Genomic DNA, 25986 nt, shown 5'->3' on the forward strand with positions numbered 1-25986 from the left:
TGCTCCCCCGACAGGTGCTCCCTGCAAGACAGAGCTGGGGAGACCGAGGACAGGGCAGGGGCCAGGAGCTGGCATCTGCAAATCAGCGCCTCCACCGACAGTCCCAGCGCCGTGTGCTAATGAACTTGCTGAACCACAGGCAATTATTTCTGGGAACTGAGGGGGAACGGAGAGGGCTGGAGGCTGGGGACTGAGTGGAGCCGATGGACAGAGGGCCATGTCCCGGCTGGGACTCTGCCTCCACCCCAAGGCGGCTCTGGACCGTGGGTGCCTCCCAAGCCACCCTGCCAGGACCAGAGGCTGCTCCGTGGCACCCCACAGCTCTCTTCCCTCTGAACGCATGCCGTGGCGGTGTGGGGCTGGCTCTCCAACCACGGGCCCCGGCTCAGAGGGATCCCCAAACCACCGAGGCCACCAAGGCTGACTTGGACAATAGTGGGTGAGGCAAGCGGGACCCTGTCAGGAAAGGCCAGAGGCAGTGACTCCCTGGTAGTGGCAGTGGGAGGTGTTAGATCCCAGAAGAAGAAACCAACATGTAGAAGGAATTTCTAACTCAGGGGCCCCACAGCTTATCTCACAAGCAAACAGGTGCCCCATAAACTAAAGAATGAGGCTGTTCAAAGCTGTTCAAGGCTGTTCCAGCCACAGTGGCCCCTCAAAGGCGGGCAAGGCGAGGTCAGAGATGCCCATAAAATAAACAACCCAAAAGGCCTGCTCTCCCCACTTAGATAACGCAGCTGCTTTCCTAAAAAGAATATTGTCTCAGAATTCTACCAACCAATCAGCCCAAAACTAGATAGGCACTTACCCAATCGAGGCACAGAACATCACAGCGGACACCCTACCCAGCGTGGGTTCCTTTTTTCGTTAAAAAATGTTGCTCTCAGATAGAGAGCGGGAGCCATCATCTTTTTCTTCTTTTCTGCTGGCTCCCACCTGCTTTCTTCCTCTAATAAATCTTAAACTTTATACGTAAACTTTGACTCGCTGCATCGTGTGGATTCTTGAGTGGCTCCGAACCTAACAGGAGGAACTTGGGGTGATGGTGCCAAACCCACCGAGAGGGGTCCCACAAAGAGCAGCTGTAGCTTGGAGGACAAGCTTTGAACAGGACCCATGTCCAGCCTGACGACTGATCCCTCAGACCTTCCTGATCTCACGGGGCCGTTCCCGCAGGGGCAGCATCCAACGGGAACAACGAGGCAGGACAGCTGGGCAGGACACACCCACCTGCCAGAGGCGGGGAGCCTCGCACCCCCCACACACACCCTCCCCAGCAAGCACCAGGCCGCGCACAGACACCACGGCCCGGCCACCTGGCAGGCAGGCCTCCCCAGCACAGGAGTGGCCACTGAGCGGCTCCCAGGCCACCACCTTCTCCATCCTGCTGCCGGGCACACACCACCCATTGATTCTGGAGCTCCTCCTGCCCAGCCAGAGGCTCCTCCTCTCCAAACAACCGTGCCAATCTGTCTGACCACAATGGGCATGCTCCGGAAGCCTATTTTCCAACTCCGCATGAGAGAAAATGAATTTGCAGCTCCCACCAACAGGCGTTGCTCTCACTGCGGGGGGCAGGAAGCTCAGCCTTCTTTCCAACTGTCCTCAGAAGGAAACCTGGGCCCCTCGGGTGCTCCGAGCACCTACTGGGCCTATTCCTCATCAGGTGGGCGAGGACGGGCCCGCCACGAGGCTCCCAACACCCGAGAGCAGCCACCGTGCCGGCGCCAGTGCCACCCAGCCGGCGGCCCTCCAGGAAGCTCACCAGGGCCTCTCAGCCGGGGCCGGGCCACTCGCACGAGCCCCAGGCCCACTCAGCGCCCTCCGCAGACCCTGCCCAGCACAGAGACGCAAGGAGAACCCAATCCCAGCCACCTACCTGAAGGAGCCAGTAGCACCTCCGGTGGAAGGTGGGGATGATGGAGGAATGGACATAGCAGCCGTACAAGCACTAGGGAGAGAGGAAAAACGAGAATTCAGTTGGAAAGAGGGAAGGAAGGAAGGAAGGAAGACAGCGCAACAGAGAAGGCGCAAGAAGGGGCCACAGGCATTGCCACGAGCCCCAGGGAGACGGAGGGGCCCCTCTGCGTCCAGCTCCAGGGCCGAGACGAAGGCTCTGGGAGGGCATCCAAGATGCATGCCAGGGAGGCAGACGCAGTGTACAGCCTTCCTCGGGCCACTGGGACGGCTGAGCGTCGGTGAAAGCCAAGGGCCGGGAAAATGCACACATGTATACATGTTGCCGATAATTTAAGGGGCTTGAAGTTACTCTGAAGTTAATTCAGAGGGTGTGGGTTAAGGCACAGGGGAAGACTGTGGGGTTATGGAATTGATAAAAATACACTCAAACACATCCAGACCTTCCCCAGCAAAGGAAAACCAGGCTGGGCAAGGCAGCCCCTGGCTGACGGGACTGCAAATACTGCTGGGGACTGGGTGGGTGCACTTCATAGGATTTACCTCCGGAGTCTTTTGCACATCCCCACTTAAAAAAATATATATGTATATATATATATAGTTTGTTTATTTGTATATTTGTTGTTTTTCTTTAAATGAATAAATCTGCATTTTTTGGCAGGTGAATCTGGCTTTAAAAAACAGCCAGAAGTCAGACAGAGTCAGGTTGGAGAATAAGGTGGGAATTCAAATTTGGGACCGGCGTGTGGGGTGGACTGTGAGAAGGGACAGTCACCTGTCACCGAATCCCAGGTGGATGGAGCTGGCGGGTGGGATGGCTCAGGGCCAGCTCGCTTGGGGGGCACCTCGGGGTGGCCTGTGCACAGAGACATGGACCCTGCACATTGGGCTTACTGGCAGAGATGGGGCAAAGGGGTCTAATGAGAAGAACAATCAACAGGCCCCTCTCACAATCAATCTTGGGGAGTCCGAGCAGGAGGGAGGGCCCCCCCATAGGTGGAGAATCAATTTGCAGAGGAAAATCTTGGGGTAACAAATGATCAGGGCCAAGGTCAAATCTGGGGTGGGAGGCTTTCCTTTTGGAGCCTCCGCTTACAATCTCTCTCCCATCCCCTTCGGAGTTCCCCAGCCTTCCCAGTGCGAAAGTTCCAGAAGGAGGTGGGGCAGAGAGTGAAGACAGAGCCCACAAAGCCTTGCAGGACCCCGAGTTTGAAAGACTGTCACATTCACCTCTTATTATTTTCATCTCCCTGTGGCCCCCATCCACACCCCCTCCCACCCCCCACACTCCAGAGAGAAATGGCCAACAGCTCTGGATTTGAAGTTTTCTTTAGATGTTATTTACACCCCCCAAAAGACTGACTGCAAGTTGGTTAGACTAGGAACCCATTTGAGCCTGTCTTTCTGATTAAGCAGGTTGAAAGAGAAATCATTTTGGACTGTGGGATTCTGGCTGCAAGAAAATCAGATTTCCAATATGTTAGAACTTCTACAGATTGCTGTCAGCTGGGATTTAAACCCTGTACAAACCAAACAAACAAAGCGGAAATTAATTTAAACGATTCCCTTGCAATTCTTGCCTGCGAAATGTATTTATTATTAAGAAGGCAATATTCTTTCCTGACTTTTCTGGTTTTCAATACACTGCGTTTTTTGATAACTCACTCCTTGCCAGAGCACCTCGGGTTGGGACATTTTCTTTAAATGTTGGGTTGCGATGAATGAGCAACCCATCTGCAACTTTAATCAGCTCTTTTCCTTTGGAATTTGCAAATTCTCATTGGCAATTTCATTACTTTTACTCATGCAATGAGCCAAATATAGGGAGACATAAATTCTTGAGAGAAGAAGTGTCTCACATCCCTTTGAAATAAAAGGCATTGCATCTGCTCCTTCCCACTGTTTATATTAAATCTTCATAGCATTTGCAACGACCTCCTCCCTGTACCCTTCTCTCTCTTCCTCCTCTGCTTTTTTCCTGGACTTGGAAAGCATGTGGCTGGGTTGCAACATTGTTCCCTTTCGAGTCATTGCCGGCCTGCCTGGGTACAGCATCACTGAACCACATGTCCAGGAGCCAAGGAGAACGAATGTGCCAACCTCCTGCTGTGTGTCCACCCTTCGGGACGACACGGGGGAAGAAAGCACGGGGCCTGCTCTCATCTCACCTGAACCATCCCAACCCCTCTCCCGCCGACGACCTCCCCTTCCAGAACTGCCCAGGACCACCGAGAGGCCAAATGAAGTTGCAAAGAAAAATCACAGTTTCTATATCAGGGCTCATGCATTTTAATCAGAGGAGCCCTTGGGGCTCGCTCAGAACCTACTTACTCTATTTTTAGGTCTTACTCTAATCCCTGGGGTTCTCTTTGATGTCTCTGGTCTCATCAGATGAGATCTTGGGAAGGGGAGAGAAGGGCAGGGATGGAGAGGTGGATCCTGGCCAAAGCAAGCGCTGCCCAGAGGCATCAAGGGAGAGCACAGAGCCACATAGGGCACCCTGGGAACGCAAAAGGCTGGGGCGTCTGACCGCTTCCAGTGTTGACTCGGCACGTGGGTCTCCTGATGGTTCTTTACGGATCTGTCTTTCCCAGATTGGGGGCATCTGGAGGGCGGGGGCCTCAGACCCTTTTGAGTGGAGACGGCGACAGTTCTCCCAGCCTGGCAGCCCCGGAACACAGGTCCCTACAGCCTAGCCAGGAAGGGGCCTTCAGACTGTACCTATTTAAATTTTGCTATGGCACTGTGAAGGCATGAGTTTCCAATACATATTAGAAAACTTTATTGAAAATCTACTCAAAACTTTGTGTGTCAAGGGTTAAGCTCTAGTTTCAATGGAAACAGACTTGTATCGGGAAGCTGGCTCGCTGCCAGTGTGGAGAAGGAGGCTTGTAGTGATCCGCTTTGATGGAGCTGGAGTCGCCAATGTGCTGGAATCCTGCTCGAGGCGGGAGACTGGGCTCGGACGTCAGTTCTGCCACCCGCCAGCTGGGAGCGTCCTTGTCTGTAAAACGGTTCTCACCCCAGCTCGTTCTCCCCGGGTGACCAGGAGTGAGCGTGAGAGGCGATATGTGTGTGCAGCGTAGGCTGGGTCCAGCCTGGCTGGGTGGGATGTGGGTGCCTCAGCGCTGGCTCTGAGGACGAGTGGACGTTGGCCAAGGGAAGAGCTGGGGAAGGAGAGCGCTTCCACCAGCAGGAAAGCATGGGGGTCAGGTCTGCATTTGGAAAGTTCACTCCACGGGGCAGTGCAGCCACTGGGCAGGGGGCTGGGAAGGCTGGAGGCCCCGAGGCCAGAGGCCAGTCTGGGGTGTTCTTGTGAGTTGGGGAGGCGTGCTGGGGCCGGGTGATGGCAGGAGGGAGCGGTGAGGATGGAGAGAAACAGACACGTTTCCCAGGATTCAGGATGGTGCCCAGCTTTCCCAAATGGGCACAGGATGGTCTCACTCACTGGGATGGGGGACTTGGGGGTACAGTCAGCTGGAGGGAGGAGAGACCAATGTCAGATCTGTATTTGGTGAGTCTGTAAGATGTCCATGTAGAACTAGCAGAATGCAGGATGTGCACAAAGAGATGTGCTGGGTCTGGGCACAGGGAGGGTGTTGGAGGTCATGGGTAAGGTCAATAGCCAGGAGTGGGCTGTCCTCACTGGGCAGGCCCAAGCTTTTTCAGGCTGACTAGGCAGAGGGCTTCCCAGAGCCTGGCGTTCCCTGCCTGCCTGCCCCTGTCCCTGTCACCTTTCACTCACCACTCAACCCCAAACCACCCACTGCCCAGCCCTGCCCCATCCCGGGCTCCCTGCCGTTTCCCTTTGTGGCCGGCCCCTCTTTGCAGTCTTTCCTCCAGTTTCCAGGCCATATGACAGTGTCATTACCAAGCCAATTGGGGATTAATTGTACAATATTTCACGAGGCAGTGTATCAAATCCATTCCCTTTACCCACTAATCAAAAAAGCAATCAAGTTTGTCTGCAGTGATTTGTGTTGTACAAACTCCTGGCGCTTTTTTGATTGGGCTCTAGGTGTCCTCTGGGGGCTCCCCAAGTTGAGCTTTTCATCTGGGGGCTGTAACGAGGTTGGAGGCTGAGTCAGAGCCCCTGGCTGGTGCATATAGCTCTGTGTGTACGTGTGTGCACACGTGGGGGGGGTGTCGGGAATGTTTGCCCTGCTGTCCCTCTTTCACGTGTGTGAACAAAGAAAGAAAAAGAGACAGCAACTAGATATTTATAGGAAACTCAGGAGCACCTCACCCGGCAGATGAAAGCAACCTTCAAATTAGTTACATCTGGGGAATTAAGGCCTGACAGCTTCCCTCAACATGACAATCGCACAAGAAAGAATTTTTTCTTAAATACGCAGAATTGCATTTTATGATACCATGGGGGCTTTTTTTTTTTTTTTTTTAAAGTAAAAAGGAAAGATAAAATTACAGGGAAGCCAACAGCACATGAGAGTTCCTTCAGTTCAAAGTAAATGCTTCACACAAAGAACATGACATTTCCGGAGGAAGTATCAGTGCAAATCTCCTCCAACAGAGTGGGGGAAACCCTTAGAACTGCCCCACAATGGATTCAGCTGGGGGGAACCCTGTGTGCCACAGAGGGTCCGTCAGGGCTCGACAGCTATGGCCGCGGTGAGCCAAAGAAGGAAGCACCTCACAGGGCGAGTGACACTTTACTGGTTGGGATATTGGGGTTCAGTGGGGTGCTGTCCCTTCCTGCCCAGCTCTCGATCAGCCTGTCTGACATGGCTGATTCTCTCTGTCACACACACACACACACACACACACACGCGCGCGCGCGCACACACACCACTCCAGCTCCTTCCTTCCACCCCCAGCTTCCCGCAAGGGGACCCAGCAACCTTTAAAGGCAACCTGAGCCGGGCACGGATTAGGGAATGCAGCCCAAGCAGAGCAGAGTCTAGCAGATTCCGCAGCTCGGTCACAGGCTCAGCCCTCCTAACATCCTCCCGGCTTCTATTTCTGCCCCAGACAACGGCTGGCTCACGGTCCCCAGGCAGGCCTGTGCCACCCACACGCCTCGCTTTCCCTCGGCCTGTGCCGTGCCCCGAATGTGCTCGTCTCCCCCGACTCAGCCCGAGTCCGTCTCGGGTCCCAGCTCCTCCAGGAAGCCTCCCCTGACCCAGCCTCACCAGAGGAGTCCCTGGGAGTGACCCTCAGGACCAGGTCTCAAGGGGCACCCCGAGGCTGTGCCTTTAGCCTTCGGGCATCATCGACGCGTCACTGTCCTTGACTTTGTGCCCGAAATCCTGCCTCGCCTATCACAGGGGTGGGCAGACTTTCTGCAAAGGGCGGGAGAGTAAATATTTTAGGACTTGTGAGTCAACTACTCAACTCTGCAAAAGCAGCCAGAGACACAATGTAAACAGACGGGTGTAGCTGCATCCAGCACAATTTCATTTATGGACGCTGACATTTGAATGTCATACAATTTTCACATGTCATGGATGTGACTTTTTTCTTTGATTTTTTTCAACCATTTCAATGTAAAGACCATTCTCAGCTCAGAGGCCGGGCAAGAGGAGCTGGTGGACTGGGTGTCACCCATGGGCCATAGTGTGCCTGCCCCTTCCTATCAGATTGGGGAAAGCGTGAATTACACAATCCCCTTCTGCCTTCTGCACGGTGGTTTTCACGAAGCATGAACGCTGGTGGATTTCCACCTGATGCACGGACACAAGCAGGGGCGAGGGAAGGCTGTACAGGCCTGGAAGAATGTAATAGACGGAAACAGAGTGGACATTTAACCTGAGGGCAGGGTGTGTGCCTGATGGACTCCTGGGCACCTGGTGGGCACCCAATGGAAGCACAGCTTCTCTGCCCATGAAGGACCTTCATTTTATTAATTAAGTAGAATTAAATGAGATGAGGCGTGGGGAGCTGAAAGCTCCCCTTCTCCTTGGAGGATCGGAGCACCCCCAGAGTCTTTGCCTCTTTCAGGGGTCCTCCTCTGGGGAAGATCCTTTCATTCTGTGTCCTGGGGCCCCCCACAGGAGGCAAGACACCTCTAAAAGCCAATGCCTGACTGTCGACTTTGCCCTCCGGGAAAGTGCCTGCCCAGCATCTTCCTCCCCGGATTGTTGGAAAATAGCCCCCAGCATGGCTTACCCGGTCTATGGAAGCCACCAGCCACATGTGGCTACCACCCAATTTCAAAGTGAAATGAAGTAAAATTGAACACAATAGAAATTCAGTTCCTCGGCCCCACCAGCCACATTTTCAGTGTTCAACAGACACACGTGGCTAGTGGCTGCTGTGTTGGAAAGCACAGAACATCCCACCACCACAGAAAGTTCTATGGGACACCGTTGCTCCCCAGAGCTTGAGTGGGCATCCAGTTCAGAGATGTGCGGCCACGACTGTTGATGCTTGAGATGTCAGGGGTCAAGGCTTGGGGAAGCCAAGGGTTGGGGGGAAGAGGACTCCTGGAGGTGGAAACTTTTGGGGCACCACTTTTGGGAGTTGCTGTGTTTGAAGGTTGGTACCTGGGTCAGCTTGAATCAATCAGTAAATGACCACACCCCAAGACTATGACAGATAAAGCCTTCCAGTTCCCCTCCCCCTCCCCTCTCTAGCACCTTCTCTAAATCGGGGATGATGTCTGCCATGTCCTGAGGTAAGGATGTTTACCAGCAAATCTCTATCTATAATCCTCTTTTATGAGGTCCCTGTGCTTCCTTGCAAACATCCCTGCTGCAGCCCCCGCAACGGGGCCACCTGCTCCCGGGGCCTCTGCCGGGACCCGCCCTCCTCCCTCTGGGGAGGTGACTGTCTACACAAAGGCAATCAGAGTGAAGAAAAAGTTTTAGACGTCTGGTTTATCTCACACACTTGTATCTGACACACAGATGACAAAGATGAATAGTTTTAAAAATGCGTCACGGGTGTAAAGGTGTTGGAAGAAATGATAATAAAAGGGCAAGGAAAAGCCACCTAGAAGGTGAGTGTTTTAATCTGGCCCTGAAGCCATGGAGGAGAAGGGGATCATTCGGCAGAGCTCCGAGCGGGGCAGGGGAGAGCCAGTCCGGGGCTCAGAGGGAGGGGACCCCTGCCCTCCAAGGAGGGGGCACCCCCGGCGGGGCTGGCCTTGGCTCAGCGGTACCAGGAGGCTGAGTGGATTTCCGGTTAACAGGTTTTTGCTGTTGTCTGCTCTGTGCCCGCCCTGCGTTAGGGGAAGGTGCATGGAGGAGACCAAGCCCGAGGACCGGCCCTCAGGGATCCCCCAGTCCCATGGGAGAGAGAGAGCCAAGCAAGCAACCAAACCAAACCAAAACAGCCCTGACTCTGAGCACAAAGAGCCCAGAGGAGGGGAGAGCCCAGTTTTCACGCTGAAGGTCAGGAATTCACCCAAGAGAAAGTGACATTTTCAGCCGAGACAAGAAGTGTGTAGGAGTTGGCTAGGGGGCCTACGGGTGGAAGAGGCCGGGCCAGGTGACAGAAAGGGTCTTTTAAGCAAAGCCAGGATCTGAAGCCCCTTCCCAGCCTTTCCATCTGCTGCCTCTGAATTCTCCAGGCAGGATGAAGATGGGTGGCTGAGGCCACCAGCCCAGGTGGCTCTGAGAGTCCCCAAGGGACCCAGGAAGGGCGCTTGGCAGATGGCCTTGCATTTGAAGCCAAGGCCCTGGGATTTTTAGGGTTCTGTCCTTCTCCGCTGCTCCAGACATTCCACATCGAAGAAGCGATTCCCCGAAGGACACTGGGGGGGCTCTGGGGATTGAAGGAAGAAGCGCAGTGGCAGGACAGGAACTTCAGGTCTGACCTCACCATCTTTCTTTCCCCTCTTTGTCCTCTCTCTCCGTCTCTGATTCCTCATTTCTGAATGTCTTCCTTATGCTTCTGTCTCCCCTACTAACCACAGGGCTCTCTATGGCAGGCAGCAAACCAACATCCTTCTAGCTGTGGATGTTTCTCTCTTCCAGACTCGGGGTGAAGTCCTGGGGAGGGACTGGGCCTGGCCTCGAGCCCAGCCCTTGGACAATCAGGGGGGCAGGAAGGCACCTGCGTGGTTCTCAGGGCCTAGAGGGAGCCGAACGAGGGTGCCATGTGGGCAGAAGAGCCAAGGGCTACCAAGACCAGAGCTGCAGGTCCCGGGATGGGCTGAAACGCCGCTCCTTTCCTGCTGGGGTTTTGACATCCCCGGCAGAAGCAGGTGCCTTCTCAAAGAGCTGGTGGGAGTAAAACCCTCCAGCACCTTCCAGATCTCCCCAAACCAGCGGCAGCAATGGCGAGGCACAGAAATAGGCCCAGCAGCATGGCTACTGCCCAGGGCACCCTGCAAGTCGAGACAGATCCCGGAGGGGGTCGGGAAGGTCTTGTGTGGGGGCCAGGTGGGGCAACGTAGAGTTCGTCTTGCCTTGCACCCCCTAGCTGCACGCCAGCCCTGCACCTGCCCGGATCCGCTGGCAAGGCCGAGGCCTACGGAGGTGAAGCAATTTCTCTAAGCTCACATGGCAAGGAAGAGCAGGATTCACACCCAGCCCTGCCTGACACCAGAGCCCGCACTCCTCTCTCCCCAGAGTGCCAGCGGAGGAAAGCCAGGCCTTCTGCAGACCCTGCCTTCTGCAAAGACAAAGGGGCGAAGTTCCTGGGCTGCTCCCGTGACTGTCCCACCCTAAGGATTTGGTAGAATTAATCTAAGATTAGATCAAATGATTCTATTTGCATGCTGCCTGCAAAAGCCCTGGGCCTCAGCACTTGTTAAATAGTGAATTGCTTTAAAATTAGTTTGAGCTAAATAGATTGTAGTCTGATTTGGCCTCCAGGGCTGGGTGACAGCAGAGATTTGGAATATTAGATTGTCATTGACCGGGGCCCCTGCCTCCCTCTCTCCATAGGCAATCTGGAGCAGCTTCTCCCATAGCAGCCTGTGGCCTTGTCACGCTGGGAGGCTGGTCTGGGCACCCCTAATCCCGCACGCCCGCGGGGTCCGGAGGCCGATGGGCCGTGGAGCAGGCTCAGGGATGCCCCAGGGGACCAGAGTCTCCCGGGGAACAATCCCTGAGCACTGGAGTTTCCGGGGTGGCTCCTCCCCGCAGGGCTGGGCAGGCTCCCCGAGATTGCTTCTCCAGGAGCCAGGGGAACAACTCTCCCTGGGACAACAGCTACCCCTCGGCCTGGCACAGAGTGGCACTGCCTTTCCGTCCAGTTCAATCAGCCTTTCAGCCAATTAGCTGAGTGTCCCCTCTGCTGGTGCTGTAGGTGCCCCAGGAGGATGGGAAGGAGAAGATCTGCCAAAGCCTCACCCCCATCCCCCAAGGAGGGATGGTCGGACTCCTGTCTACTGATGGGGAAACTGAGGCTCAGAGACCAGAATTCCTTGTTCAGGGTCATGGGGGTGTGTTAGAGCCAGAATCTGAACCCAGGTCCCCCTCCCTCCAGAGCCCGACGCCCCTGCCCTCCAGGGGTGCCCCCACCCCCTTCACTGGGCAGAAGGTCTCCAGGCCCTGGTCTCCATTGGCGCCTCCCCTGGGGGGCCGGGAGCTTACCCGGGGCTCCTCCCCAAGGGGAAAGGCTGAGAGGCTGGGGGAGAAACACGTTCCAATAAAGCCGGCTACCAGCTAACGACGACATGAATGAGGAGGGCAATAAAAATTAAATGAATTTTTAGATAAAAAGGCATGAAAATCATGTTTAAAGATATAAATAATATCCCTGGAGCTTCAGCTTTATTGTTTTGGGGGGGTTCCGGGATTAATAAATTAGTGGGCATAAAATGGAATAATAGTGAGAAGTTGATAATCAGGTAAATTGAGATTTAGAGAGCGAGCTGATCCAAGCCATGAATCTCAGTCCAGAGACAGGGAGGGTGGGTGGGTGGGGAGCAGTAGTCTCCTCTGCACCCAGGGCCCTCAGCTCCCACTCCCAGGAAGAGGGGAGGTGCCCTGGGGTGAAGTCTGGACACCTGGCCGCCCTCACCTGCCTTCCTGCCCCCTTGGGACCTTCAGCCGGGTTTTCTGGACTCCTCTCCATCCTCCCAGCCCGCTGCCTGCCGTGCTGGTCATCTCTGTCCCGCCCCCTCCGCCTCCAGCCCGGCAGGTGCCAGAAACCCTCCTGGTACCTGGTTCTCCCGGCCCCGAGGAGGACGCTCCTCGCTTCGTGTGCCAGGTAGCTCCGATGTATCCTCAGCTGATATGTATGTATAGGTACATGCACCTGTCCATGCTTAAGTGTGGGTGTATATGTCTAGGTATATAGAGATACTTCTTTCTCCTGGTTTACCGTCCTACCCTCAGGTTCCTGTTCTTTTAGCCCATTTCCATGTCTCTGTGCTGTTATATCTCAAATACTTCCTAAAAGTACGGGGCATAAATAATAAATAAATAAAATGAAATCTCCTTTTCCTCATCAAATTGTATTGCTGAGCCCTGTTCCTTGGAGCCCTGCCAAGTGACTACAGCTCATCATGGAAGTGGGCTCTGTCTTGTATGAATGGCTGGGGATGGCCCTCCTCCCCCCCACCTGTTCCTAACAGAAAGCTGCTCCATCGTTTTCCAGGAACACCTGCATTAAGCCCTAGGGATTCCCTGATGAGTGGGATGGATGCCCATAGGGGGCTCTTGGTCTGGGGTCTCCTTCCTAAACTGGCATATCTGCTGGTGGGAAATGGAGCCACCAGAAAGAGGCCGGGGCTGTGTCCTTCCCTCGGTGCTGGAGGCTTTCGGGGTGCGTTCCCAGGCCGCCTGCCCTTCTCCTTGTCCTTACTCACTCTCGGGACCCCGGCCTCCTATCCCACAGGGGCAGGGGCTCGGAGGGATGTGGTAGACACCGGGAGCCTGTTCCTAAAGCCCCCAGAGGCCATTCTAGATGGGGGGCGTGCACAGTGCTGCCTGGACAGCCGCCCAGCTCTTGCTCCTGCCCGGTGGACAGAGGCGGGCCGAGGCTGCCCGGAGCTCCTGCCTGGAATTATTGCTTCACTCCAGAGCCTGCGGAATCCAGCTCCCGGTGCTGTCCCAGGAGGTGCCGGGACACCCGCCGGGGCCCCTCGACGCCCATCAGCCCACACGGCTGCACACAGGGAAGGGTCCGGGAGAGGAATTCTGAGTTACAACGGGCCATGGGGGAGGTGGAAGGAGATGCCGGGCCTGAATCTGTGGTTATGTTAATGCGAGGCTGGCTCCCTGCCAAGACATTAAGCGAAATCGAATTCCTGAAACCCGCTTTAATCAGCAGATTTTTAAGGTTAGAATTACTCTCTCCTCTCGAAGGCCTGCCAAGGTTAATTCGGCCCCGAGCATGCAGAATTAATGGGCTGGACAGGGGGATTGGCCTTTTCCCGATTTTTTCTCAAGCTCGAAAAAGCATCTCTACAAAAGGGAAAGGGCAGCAGGGCAGGGCCCCCCTGGGAAGGGAGCAGCCGGGGAGAGCCCACCAGCGTCAGAGGGCAAGCTGGGAGCCGGCGTCAGGCTCACACACACACACCACATGACCCAAGAGCGACGCCAAGGACCGGTGGCAAGACTCATGCCCGGAAACTGCTCGGCAACGCCCCTTCCCCTGAAAATAAACGTGCTTAAACCGTTTGCAGGTCTCCTGCTCCGAGCCGGGCCCTGCACCCGGTGCCTTGCTGTGCCTGAGCTCAGCTCTCTGCCAGCAGCTCCGGGCCGCACTTCTCAGCCGTCTGAACCTCAGCTAAAGCTCTCAGACTCTCGGCGCCTCGGTTTCCTCATCTGTAAAGTGGAATGACAACCTCTACTACGAATGAGGCTTAAATAACACCTGCCACGAAGAGAGGCACCTGCGGTTTCACAGAAAGCAGGACTGCACTTAGAGGGCAGCGTGACCTTGAACTCAGAGCCATCCTGCTTTTGAACGCAGGGCTCTGGGAGCTCGGCCTCCATCGGAAAAGCCCTGAGGGGCCACTCTGAGCCCTCAACCCCGCCTGGGCACTGCCATCCAGAACCGGAATAGGGGGCTGCTGGGGGAGAGAGGTCAGTGGGGCCAGTGGAGGGCAGAGGCCCCTTCTTGGAACTTTCTGATCAGGCAGAGAAAATCCAATCCTGGGTATGGGATGGTGGCCTTCCTGGGGGGAGGAACAGCGGATGGGGGCGGGAGGCGTGGGCTTGGGAACCTGACGTGGGTTGGAAACTCACCTCCACATCTTAATGGCCCTAATTATCGGGGCACATGATCTGATCTCCTTGAATCTCAATTCCCTCTTTAGTAGAAGGGGGTGGGGTGTGTGAAGGTAACTCCAATCTGGCGGGTTTGTGGGATTAAGTGGCAGGATGTTACTGTAGGTACAATATTAAGCATATGTTAATGTTGGAAACATATACGGACGTGTTCAAGGAGCATGATGTATGCAACCTACTCTCATATGTTTAGAAAATAGACAAATATGATAGAGAGGGATTGATGAGAGATGACAGGTAGTAGATGGGGAGCTAGAATGATGTGACAAGTGTGGCAAAATGTTAAAAGTTGGTAAATCTGAATATCTGGCTAGGAGGTATACTGGAGTTCTCTATTTGGTTTTATATAGCTCCTGCAACCGTCCTGTAAGTTTGACGTTCTTTCAAAAATAAACACATTAAAAAAATGACAGTATGCCTCAACTGCTGACAGTAGTAGGTCTTTGCTAAACACCAACTTTGCAAGCTTCACCACATGCACGTTCCTCCTGGGATCTGGGGGTGCCTTTCCCAGGGACGCCCACACCCTGTCCCCATCCCAGTGATTAAACCGTGGTCCCCTCCAATGCCCAGATGCCCAGGACGGCTCTCACTGCCCTCTGCTCCCACTTTCCTTTCTTTGGAGCCAGGGCTGATATAAAAACCATCGGCTGCTGCCCAGGGCCTCCAAGAGCCCTGCCAGAGTGTAAATGGGAAAGCGGAAAAAGTTGGAAATTCCCCCGGGGACAGTGAGCTTTGAAATCCTCCTCCCACCAGAGACCCTTTCCTTTCGGTAAAAGTCAAATCGTGCTCGAATCTGCTTGGATCTCTTCGGGACCAACCAGATCAGCCTTTACCGCACAGATCCCACCCCCAGCAGACGCACACGGGGTGTTCTGACTCTGCGGGGTGCCCCTGCCCCAGGCTCTCTCCTCCCCCTGTCAGGGGCTTCTTGCACCCCCTGCAGCCAAGCCCCCTCTTCTGTCTGACGGTCACTTCTTAAGACATTGCCTGCCCTGAGGAGCCCATGGGTCAGCCTGGGATTCAGAGTGCAGCCGCAGGTGTGGGCTGCCACCCAACCCCTACCCGCCTTCCTGCACAGGAGACCCCCGGCCAGCTCCCACTCCAGTGCCTTGAATTGCGGTGCTCTCCCTGCCAGGCCTTCCCCGACGGCCCCTCCTGCCCGGAGCCCCCTCCCCACCTGCAGCTGATGGGCTGTATCCACTCTAACCCAGCATGAATGTCACTTCCTCCAGGAAGCCTCCGATGATTGCTCCTAACCCGGCCCTCAGTGTCCCTCAGACACCTGGAAAGGCTCCTAACTGCCTCCTCTCCAGGACTTGGGGTGGGCAGGGGGCACGCGTGCTCGCTTAGTTCCCCAGCTCCCAGCACAGTGCCTAGAACTGTTTTAGTCTGTACCTAAGTTACTGAAAGAACTGCCTGCCCCTCATGGAAAGGTCCGGAATGGCCTACTGCAGGGACATTCCCTTCCAGGCACCTGCAGGACAGAGACCCAGGCATCTGGGCTCGGGGACAGGCTGGTGGAGACCACCAGGCCTTGGAGCTACAGATGATGAGAGGGGGTGCCGGGATGGGCAGGCACCTGCCCAGGGTAGCGGTCACTTTGTGTGGCTCGCTCAGCCAAGTGCTGAAGGAGAGACCAAGCCCCGATCCACCCGAGCTGGCTTCCTCGTTCAGAACCTTCCCAGGCTGGGAACCCGCAGGCTGCCTAACGGTCAGGAACCCTCATTCCATGCCAGGACAAGAGCCAGCCCCGAGGGGCCTCTGCTACCCAGAGTTGCCAGAAACTTGGCCCTGCGCTATGTTCCGGGCCCACCTTCTCAGCTGCAGCTCTGAGGCCTCAGGTGGGCTCAGACAGGGGCAGGTGCTGATCTCAGGCCCGTGAGCATGGGGCCCAGCATCGGGTTGGCCGGCTGGAAGGTTATTCGAGAAAGTTTCTTGGACCTTGTGGAGAAACTGTGGCTCCGGCCCAAGCAAGGGGAAGAGGCCACCTCCGTCCACCCCTGGAGAAGCTGGCCCAGCCTTGTGCACCCGAGGGGCCTGGTGGCCAAATTTCAATGTGGGAGCCAGGTCTGCCCTGCCTCCTGGAGTCCCTGGACATCTGGTTCTGAGGGTCCTGTCTTCCCACCGAGGCTCAGCTCCATCCCCATGTCCCCTCTGATGGCCTCCACCCCAAGGTCACCATGGCACAGAGAAAGGCCTGATGACCCCATGCCGGGTGGACCAGCTCAGCACAAGCAAGGTGAGCTCAGGGATGGGCAGTCTGGGTGGGCTGCTGGGGATGGGGCCCTGTGGGGCTCTGCAGGCCGCAGCTCAGCCTGCACCCTTGCCCCTCGGGCCCCGCAGAGTGCTGCTGCAGGGAACACGCTCGGGGGTGGCTTGTCGAGGCCAGGGGGTCTTCCTCCCCCGGAAATGCTTCTGAAGGAACTCTGGCTCACACTCCTCCATCTCCCCAATCCCGGCCAGCACACTGCACACACCGGCTTTTCTGGAAATGCTGGAAAGGCTGGCAGGGCCAAGGGATAGATGTGGAAGGGCTGCCTGGGGTGTCTGAGCATCCAGGGGTGACAACAGATCCCGGCTCGTCTCCGCATCTGGGGCAGAGTCAAGACCCTCCTTGTGCAGTGCCTGGGCGGTAAGGGGTGGTCCGCTGGCACCCGTGGGCGAGAGGGGTCGAGGCTGGCCCCGGGTGGGGCTGGAACTCTGGAAATGTGCTTTCCAAAGCCCTCCTGGTGGGTTCTGAGCTGTTCCCTAGTGAAAGAAGGAATCTGCAGATGAGAACATAATGCAAGTGGACCGGAGGAGATGGGCACTGGCTCCACGGTCTAATGGATCAGCACCCAGCCCTGTCTGAGTCCAGCACCATGCACTTAAGTCTAGCGGTGGCTAGTACATCCATTAAAATAGTGCAGGCCCTGGGTCTCTGTAATTACAGCTGCTTCTCCCAGCACCTTTGCCAACCTCCCCCAGGAAATACCAGATTGTCCCGCAGCCTCCAGGAAGAAGGGCTCCCCCCAGGGTGAGGGTGAGAAGACCCAGGCACCCCACATCAGCTGCCTTCACTGGGCCCAGTTGGAGGGTCTCTTATCTGTGGCCCCCATCTTGTCTACCTGGGGACGGATCAGAAGGCTCTGGAAAGATAGAATGCAATATTTTAAAGTGCATAATGACATGCAGGCCACATGTGGTACAAATTTCCTGGATGTATAAAATGGGAAAGAAACAGGTTTTCCGTTGCCTGCAACTATTCGGCAGCTTTAAAATATGGCTCGGCGGAATCCGACATGCTGCTAAGCCGCGTGGGTGGCTGGCATTGAATTGTGCAGGCGGAATGGCAAAGGGCTGGGGCTGGTGGCCACGGGCACTTGTGGGTAATTCAATCCCACCTGTCTGCAACCCCACATCTGACAAGGCCCGGAGCGGCTCCTCCTCCCGCCAGGGCTGGCGCTCGCCCTGGCTGCCACTGACAGCAGAAACCCCCGGCATGAGGCCACCACTGCCTGATGAAATGCCCACTAGATTGGCTCCTTAGCATGCATTTTCCATCTTTGTCCTCAAAAGGACCGTTCCAGGAGGGGGTTCTCACTCACACTTTGCAGAGCAGGCTGTGGAGAGGCCCAAGCTTTGCTCCAGTTCACCGGTTTCAAGCCCAGGGCTGACCTCTGGCTGGTCCCCAGGCATCCTGCTGCCCCTTCTCCCCAAGGAGGATACTGGTCCTTATGGGGAGTGTGACTTGCTCGGGGCCACCAGCTGCCAATGGCAGGGCCAGAACTCGAACCCAGACCCACGGCTCCATCTTACCCCAAAGCCATCTCCTCCCATTGCAGACGAAGGTGCCAACACCATTCTCACCCAGGAGCCGCTTTGGGGGGAAGAGATGACAAGAAGATCACCTGTTCCCATTTTCTTGGCGAGGAAACAGAGGCTGGTGGGGATGAGGGGCCTGGGTCAGGGTCGTGGGTGGCTGCCCGGCCCAGTGGCCCATCACCACTCTGCCCACCTGAGATTAGGGACCTCATCCTGGAAAAACGCCCATGTGCTCCCTTGTGCCGCTTGTCAGGTGCAGCTTCAGGTTCAGAAATCCTGGCTCAGCCCTGCCAGGGGTTGGGTTCTGCACCGATTGACTTACGTAGCCCAGAAAAATGCCTGCTCTTGACCTTCATTCATCCCCGTGGGTGTGAACCGATTGTAAACAGGACCTTTTGAAGATGTTATTTTTAGCTAAAGTTAGCCAACTGAATGTTGGTGAGCCTTAATCCTACTCCTGGGGTCCTTATAGAAAAAAACTGTAGGGAGGAACCAGAGCTGGAAGTCAGGGGAACCCGGAAGAGAAAGGAGAGGACATCACCATGAGACAGGAAAGCCAAGGAACCCAAGGACTGCCGGCCAGCCAGAGTGCTACGGACCCCGGGAGGAGCAAGCCGTCCAGCCCCTGAAGCTGTGAGCCAATGAATTCCTGCTGTTAAGCCAAGCCATCCGATGGCCCTTGCCAAAGCCGCTGGGAGACCAAGACACTGCGTCTTCCTCAGACCCGTGGCTTGCCCAGAGATCCAGCCCACCTCCCCCCACCCCCCACTGTGAGAGCGTCTGGCTGCTTTCTTTAAAAACTTGACAACCCACCATCTTTCCACCCCAGCGGTGGCTTCCAGCAGTGCCCTGGGCGCCAGCCCAGTGCCCACCCAAGGGTGTCCAGAAAGGCCACACGGGTGTCAATATTCACAACAGGTGACCGTTGGTTTTGGGAAACACTTTGCTTCTGTGGCCCAGAGGCATTTGCCATGTGTGTGGCCAACGACCCGGGATCACTGCCACGGGACCAGCCAGGCGGCAAAGCTCTGTGCCCACAGAGGGGCCCCTAGCCCCAGATCCACTGGCTCCTGCCCCCACTGCCCAGTGCCCTGGAAACCAGGCAGATGGTCCTTCCTTCAGGAAGTGGGAGCTACAGCACCCTGAAGATCCACGGAAGACGGGAGTGAGCTGCGGCCTCAGCGAGGGGTCATTTGCCAGAACTCTGCCTGAAAGAGCCCCCTGCCCTGCCTGCTGCCACAAGGGGTGTCATGAACCTCTGAGGAGGGAGGTGGGTGCCTGGGCTCGGCCTGACCTTCTTCACTGGGATGGTTAATTTTACATGTCAACTTCACAAGTTACAGTGTCCAGTTGTTGGGTTAAACACTGGCCTGGCTGTTGCTGTGGAGACTTCCATCGATGGGATCAGCGTCTGCAGTCAGTTGTCTTGAGTAAAGCAGACGGCCTCAGCCAATCCAGTAGAGTGAGGGTTTCAGGAATCAGAAGGAACCGAGCTTCGAGGCTGCACCGTCCCCTCCTCCCTGCCCTCGCCGACATCCGCAGACCAAAGGCTTTGGCATCATGCCTTCTGGACTTCCCAGCTCCAATCTGCGGCGTGGCATTTGGACCCACCACCCTCACAGCAGTGTAAGCCAATTCTGCATCTATAGATATTTACCATCTCCTGTTGGTTTTACGTCTCTGGAGAGTCCTGACCCACCCAGTCCCGCTCTGCCCACGCCGGGGGCCTGTGTGAGGGGGGAAGGGAGAGAAGGGCCCCCTCCTGGGGGAGACTTGTGACAAGGGTGATCATGGGGTGTTTCTCGAGAGCCGCTTCAGAGCCTGGGCTCCCGGGTAAGACCGAATTGGGAGTAAACCTGGACTTATGGCCTCCGTGACCCTGGCAAATAGTTCGGCTTCTCTGAACTGATGTATCCACACCTGTGGCAGGGGCAGAAGAATGGCCTCTGTCCCATACAGTTGTGAACACCTGTCAGCTCCCCATCTGGCCTGGGGTGGAGACGGGGTCCCCCAAACCCAGCCTGTCCGTCCCCACATCGGCTCTGGCGACGGCAGGGTCCCTGCCCTCCAAGCGCTGCATTCTGGTTGGGGAGGCCACAGGGACCCACGAGACCCTCCAGTGGACGAGGGGACATTGGATGCAGGGCTGGAGGGTCCTGGGCAGCCACCCAGGTGCAGCCCAAGGCTTCGTTTCTCTGCTGAGAACTGGGGCAGGGGGGCTACCCTGTGTCACCCCGAGTCCCTGGGGGTGTTGAGCAGAATCCTTGGCCTGGGGCCGTAGACATTCAGGGGAATGGCAGGAATTGGGGAGGGGCTGCCGGGAGGCTGGGGCAGCCTGAGTGGAGATGGCAGACTCGGTTTGAGTCTGGGGGGGGGGGGCATCTGCACTGCTGGCTGTAGCAGGGCCCTGGGGTGGTGGGGTTGGGGGCCAAGTTTGGGGGCATCTGGTACCTGTGGAGACGGAGGGATGGCGGCCACTGGCCCTGGGGGTCTTTAGGGAAAGCACCACATGGGAACTACGGGATGGCCAGCTGCTCGTGTGCAGTGCTTGGAGGCTCCTCCCTGACCAGCATCACCCCCCCATACCCCTCCTCCTGAGTCCAATGGTCTGATCGCCCCGGGCCCCCTCCATGCCCTCATCCAGCCACACGCCCGACCACAGTAGCCAGGAGGTGCTCATCAAGGGCCTGCTTGTAGAGCAGGAATCTCAAACAAGGGTGAACTGAGCACCCAGGGGACACTGGGCAGTGTCTGGAGACACTTGTGGTGGTCATGACTGGTGGGGGTGGGTTGCTTACTAACATCTAGTGGGTGGAGGCCAGGGGTGCTGCTGCAGCTCCTACAACGTACAGGGTGCCCCCCCCAACGAAGAATGATCTGACCCTAAATGTCAGCCATGCTGAGATTTGGAAAACTGCTCCACAGATAGGAGCTCGGCATAGTCCTCAGCAGTGTGGTCCTTATAGGGGAAAAGGGGGAAAAGCCACTGGGGGTGCTGCCCACACTCCACTTTGGAAGAGCAGAAGCCCCCACGAGGAACCGAGGGTTCATGCACAAAGTTCCAGAGAAGTCGGGAGAAACCCCCTGCCCCCAGCCCCAGCCTGGGAGGCGGATCCCTGAGACCACACCCCAAAGGTGGGGATGGAGGGGACAGGGCCCCAGGCGGCCCTCCTGTGGGACAGTCTTCTTCCCATCCAGGGGCACCCCCAGGGGAGGGAACAAGCAGTGGGGGGTCCGCTCCCAGCTCCCCCATCACAAGCCCCACAGTGTCCTCTGTCCACTCGTGGCACAAGCTGTGGTCAGTGAGCTGCGGTCACCCCAGCCACCACCGGGCGAGGTGGGGACCCCTGTCCTGCACCCCCAGTCTCCTCCCAGCCAGCAGGAGACCCCGTGCCCGTAGGGGCCGAGCCCCAGACCCATTCTCCCCGTTTCCGAGCCTCTGTCGGGCAGAGTAGCTTTCGTGATCAAATATTGTTATATTTACCTAAGGATCTGTTAGGAAGCAATTTTTGAGTTGATGAATATTTAATAAAATATTTAAATATTTAATGGGAACTTTTTCAAACCTGACTCAATAATCCCTGTCACAGGGGAAGGAAAACGGGTCGTGTTTTAACATTTTCACTTCCTCTGGTACTCTGTGTTTGCGAGGGGTTTCTTTCTTTCCTTTTTTTTTTTCTTTTTATTCGCAGCAGAGTTTTAATTATACTCAATATTCCGGAGAGAATTTCTTTTCTCATTAAAACTTAACTCTTGCCGACAGCAAGGTGAGTAGGCGTCTGCAAGAGGCATCGGGTTGGAAAATGTTTGGAGCTGCAAGGGCCTGCTGGGATCGTCTACCGACCAGCCGGCGCCGTCCTTTTCCGGGGGAGGAGAGGGGGTCTGGAGTGACCACGTCCTCGTCCAAGGTCACCCCAGGCGTCAGGGTCACGCCTTCTCCGCACCCAGGTCCTGGACACCTCGGGCCCAGGGCTTCATCCTGATGCCGCGTTGGCTCTAACCAAGGCCCAGGCCCTGCCCGGCCTCCCACCCTGGCCACTGGTAGCTGCAGCAAATGGGGATTTTCATCACTGGGGAGGGGACCTCAGCCCTCTCCCGAGGCCGCAGCCTCTTGGCTGAGCGGGGGCCTGCAGTGAGACCGAGGGCCAGACTCTTCTAAGGTGAGCGCAGGTTAGGACGAATGTCCCCACCCCTCCGGCTGCTCTAGCACCCGGCAGCCTGGTACCTGCTGGGCCAGGGGCCAACTGCATCCTCGCTCCATGTGAGGAGTCGCAGGACAAGCCTCTCCACTCCTGGTGGAGCCTCCCCTGCCTCAGGCAGCTCGCTGTGGCTCGGGCACGCACACCCCTCAGGGGCCTCGGCCCTGGCCTCAGAGCCTCCCTTGTTGGCGGTGGGGGTCACTCTGCTGACGATCCTTCAGGCTCTGCTCCAACCACGGGCTTCCCCCCACCCTGCCGCTGTCCTCGTCTCTTGTCATGTGAGCCCTTGTCTTTCCCATTGGCAGCCAGGCCTCCCTTCCATCCTGCCCGCTTGGATCATTCCAGAAGGCTCCAGCCCTCTGGACCTTCCACTTTGGAGACCGTCTCTTTCGCCTCCACCCAAGTTTGTTGACTGGTCTCAGTCATCACATCTCTCCTTGCCCTGCCCGTCCCAGTCATGCCCGGGGAGCTACTCAGCTCTCCCCGTGAGCACATGCCACCATCCTTCCCCACCCGGCTGTGATGTGGTCCCCGTCCAGGGGCCCCTGACGCATGGCAGCCATCACTCCCTCCTCTGTGCCATGGAGGACGCTGCAGCCGGCTTCCCTCACGGTGCAGGTTACTTGGCACCAGTGGCTGGTCCAGGCCGGCTTCCCAGCTAGAGCACATTTTATAAGGAGGGGGAACGTGCCGCTTGTGTCTGTATCCACTGGGTCTGGAGGGGTTTCTGGCATACAGTAGGCGCTCAAGTGTTTGTTGAATGAATCCCTGACCATGCCATTCACTTTTAGACCACCATGTCTTAGCCTGTTTTTTCTCCTTGGGGGATAGGGGAGGTCCTGTTTCGTCCTTTGGGGTTCTGCTCCAACACCAGCGTCCCCTCCATCCTGGCTCTGACACCAGGGAAGAATTAGATGCTCCTTCCTCGGTGCTCTTACCGCCCTCTGCTCCCCCCTCCCCACCTGGCAGGGCCAAGCTCAGCCTGCATCTGCAGGCTCTGCCTCCCTTCTCCTCCCTCCCGAGGCCTGGAGCCTCTCAGAGGCAGACACGGGGCCCTCCTTGGGGTGCAGCAAAGAGACAGGGCATCGTGGGAAACGCACTGTGGTCCAGCTGGCCTCGGCCCCGTGTCGTCCCCAAACCCACCCAGGTAGGCCCCCAGGCTGGGGCAGCACCGCTGTGTTGCCGTCTAGGAGCTCCTGTGGCCAGAGGGGCCTCTGCGTCCCCCTCGCCTGTATGCCCCACGTGCTGGGCACAGAGGAGGCCTTGGAAAATACTTGGGCAGAGGCTGTACTTGGCTGGGGGTGCTCGGATGCAGCCTGAGCCCCGGCTCCAGAGGAAGGGCTGGGCAGATGAAGAGCTGACGGTTTAACGATGGTAGCTCTTTTAATAAGGGGTCTTTAAATATTTAGCAAAACAGTGGAAGAGGCCAATTCAACAAGGATTGATAGCTTTAATCTCCTGGAGCGCCAGGCGGGTTTCCTCCGAGTGAGGGAATCCGGCTCCCCGCCCCCCGCCCCCCAACTCTCACAGTCTCCGGAGGCGGGCAGGAAGGTGGGCTGGGGAGGATCCCCGAGCGCTCACAACATGTGAGGCCCAGCAAAGCCGAGAATAAACGTTTCCAGGTCCTGTGTCCAGGCAGAAGTGGGAGTGGGAAGTCGGCCACCCCCCTTCCGGCCCCTTATCCAGGGGCCCCCCAACTCCCCAGAGGCAGCCGCGAGAACTGGAACAGGACCCCGGAGATCAAACAAATGGAAAAGAGATGCCAGGAGGGGCGGGGGCGGTTTGTCGACCCCTCCACCTGGAACCCTTCTCCCCCGACTCCCGCATCTCCTTCCAAGCCCAGCTCTGGCTCAGCCCGTCCAGAAAGCCCCCTCCACCCGCCCACCCTGCCCTGGCTCTGGGTTTCCCTCTCCCCTGACGCCAGACCCAGCACGCTGTAATGACCTCTTTTCTAGGCCGGCTCCCCTGTCCCCTCGCTGCTGCCCGAGGCAGGACCGCAATCCCCCGGCTCTAGCGTGGCCTCACGGAGCTTGATAAATGCTGGTGCGCTGAGGTGGGCAGATGCCGCACCCAGAAAAGCTGATCGGATGCTCAGGGCTGGGAAGCTCCCGACCCTGCCCGGTTTCCTCTGACACAGCCGCCGCCATCTCCACGATGCTTGCGAGGGCACTGCCGTCGGCACTCACGCACACACGGGGGTTTCCGAGGCTCACCGTCTCCTAGACCCCCTGCTGGGGCTGAGGACGCGGTGGCCCCAGCTCTGCCCTGCCCCGGCCTCGTGGCCCACCCCCTCCAAAGGGCAGCAGGCACCTGTCAGAAGGTCACGCAAGATCAAGCCGGAATTGCATCTGTGACCTGGGGCTTTGACCTACTGGTGGGGGAGTGGGAGTTCTGAAGGAGGATAGGGGCCAAGAAGTCAAGGAAGGGGACCCCAGGCAAAGGGGATCCAGAGGAGGGGCAGGGAGGGAGAAGTGGGCAAAGAATGAGAACTGCCAGGAGACCCTGTGGCTGGGTCCAGAAGGTCGACAGAGAATATGGGGCTTGGAAGGGGTGGGGTGGAGGGCAGGGCACGTTGCCCCCTTCTGTGCCCAGGGAAGGGGCCCCTCCCCCACCCCCGAGCCCCTCATCACCAAAGCTCCAAGACCAAACCCTCCGCGTGGCCACTGGAGCCCCCTCCAGCTCCTCCTGGCTTGCTGGGTGCTCCAGCCACCCTGGCCCTGGCGGCTCCTTCTCCACGTGCTTCTCTCCTATTTCAGGGCCTCCACCTGGGCTCTTCTCTCCTTCTGGAACACTCCGCCTCCCCCAGTCCACCCCGACTGCTCCGTCACACCTGGCTGTCCCCAGGATTTCCTAGAGCCCAGCCCACGTGTTCCATTCTCAGCCAGGGCTTCTCTGACCCCAGCAGAGGTTAACACAGGGTTATGACATGCTCCCCCAGGACCCCGCCCTCCCTCACTCATCACCCCGAAATCGGATAGCGAAGTGTGTAACCCGAGTTGAACGTCAACCCCATGGGTGCAAGGGCGAAGCTTGTGCTCCTTGTAAATTTCCAAACACCAGCACAGAGGGTATACAGCAGGTGCTCAATAAATATTTCTAGAATAAGTAAAAAGTGCCGCACAGACATTGCCTTGTTTAATCTTAGCAACCATCCACTGAGGTAGGGGCTCGGGTGAAGTCTTTCAGAGGTGGGTGCTCGGCCGAGTCACGGGCTGGGCCAGCGTGGAGGCCGCATGGGAAGCCAGGGTGAGTCTGACCCCAAAACCTGAGGTCTCGACCAGGGTGCATCTAGATATCGGAATGTGGTCTGCTCTTGGGGCGCCGGCCACCCCCTCCATGAACACAGCCCGGCTGTCGGAATGCAAACCCACACCCTCCCCTCCACAGGCTGCCAGCTCATCTCTGCAACCTTCTTTATTAAAACGGGGATATTTTAATCTCAGTCTAGTTTTGTCTTTGGGGAAGCTCTGTCCCCAGGCTACCTGCCACGACAACCCCCAGGAAGCAAGCATCTGTTTGGGATTCAGGCCATTGCCCTGATCTGTCAACATGTTCATCTCCTGTATCTGCCACCTCTTATTTATAATCCCGCTTAGATTAATGAATGGCAGTCGTTCTCATCACAGGAAATTTGATTAATCAATTGAAGTGCTTAATCACCACAGCCTTGTGGAGAGCTGAGCATAAGGGATCTCGCTTCGGTGCAGATGATCTCAGGAAGGAGAACGGTAGAGGAAAATTGTCAGCACTTCTCCATGGAAACACCAGGGACAAGGAGCCACACTTGTGAAGTCCTGGGGGTCCCCAGAAGCCAGAGGTGGGGGGCTCTTGAGAGAGGGCTGATGGATGACTTGGACATGGAGCAGACCTCGGAAACTTCTGGAATCAAGTGCCAAGTGTCCCCCGGGCTCTGA

The 25986-nt window shown here is 56.9% G+C and overlaps 1 protein-coding gene across 5 annotated transcripts in view; it reads right to left on the minus strand.

Moving 5' to 3' along the window:
• CAMTA1 (calmodulin binding transcription activator 1) overlaps positions 1-25986 on the minus strand; it is a 955716-nt gene that overhangs the window by 268703 nt on the left and 661027 nt on the right. For all 5 annotated transcript variants that reach the window (XM_037828625.1, XM_037828627.1, XM_037828624.1 and 2 more), the window contains one exon: positions 1880-1951. In XM_037828625.1, coding sequence (XP_037684553.1) covers positions 1880-1951 — 72 coding nt within the window. The remainder of the gene's footprint in view (positions 1-1879; positions 1952-25986) is intronic.

This window comes from Choloepus didactylus, chromosome 2 (genome assembly GCF_015220235.1).
Source record: "Choloepus didactylus isolate mChoDid1 chromosome 2, mChoDid1.pri, whole genome shotgun sequence".
Taxonomy (NCBI): Eukaryota; Metazoa; Chordata; class Mammalia; order Pilosa; family Megalonychidae; genus Choloepus; species Choloepus didactylus.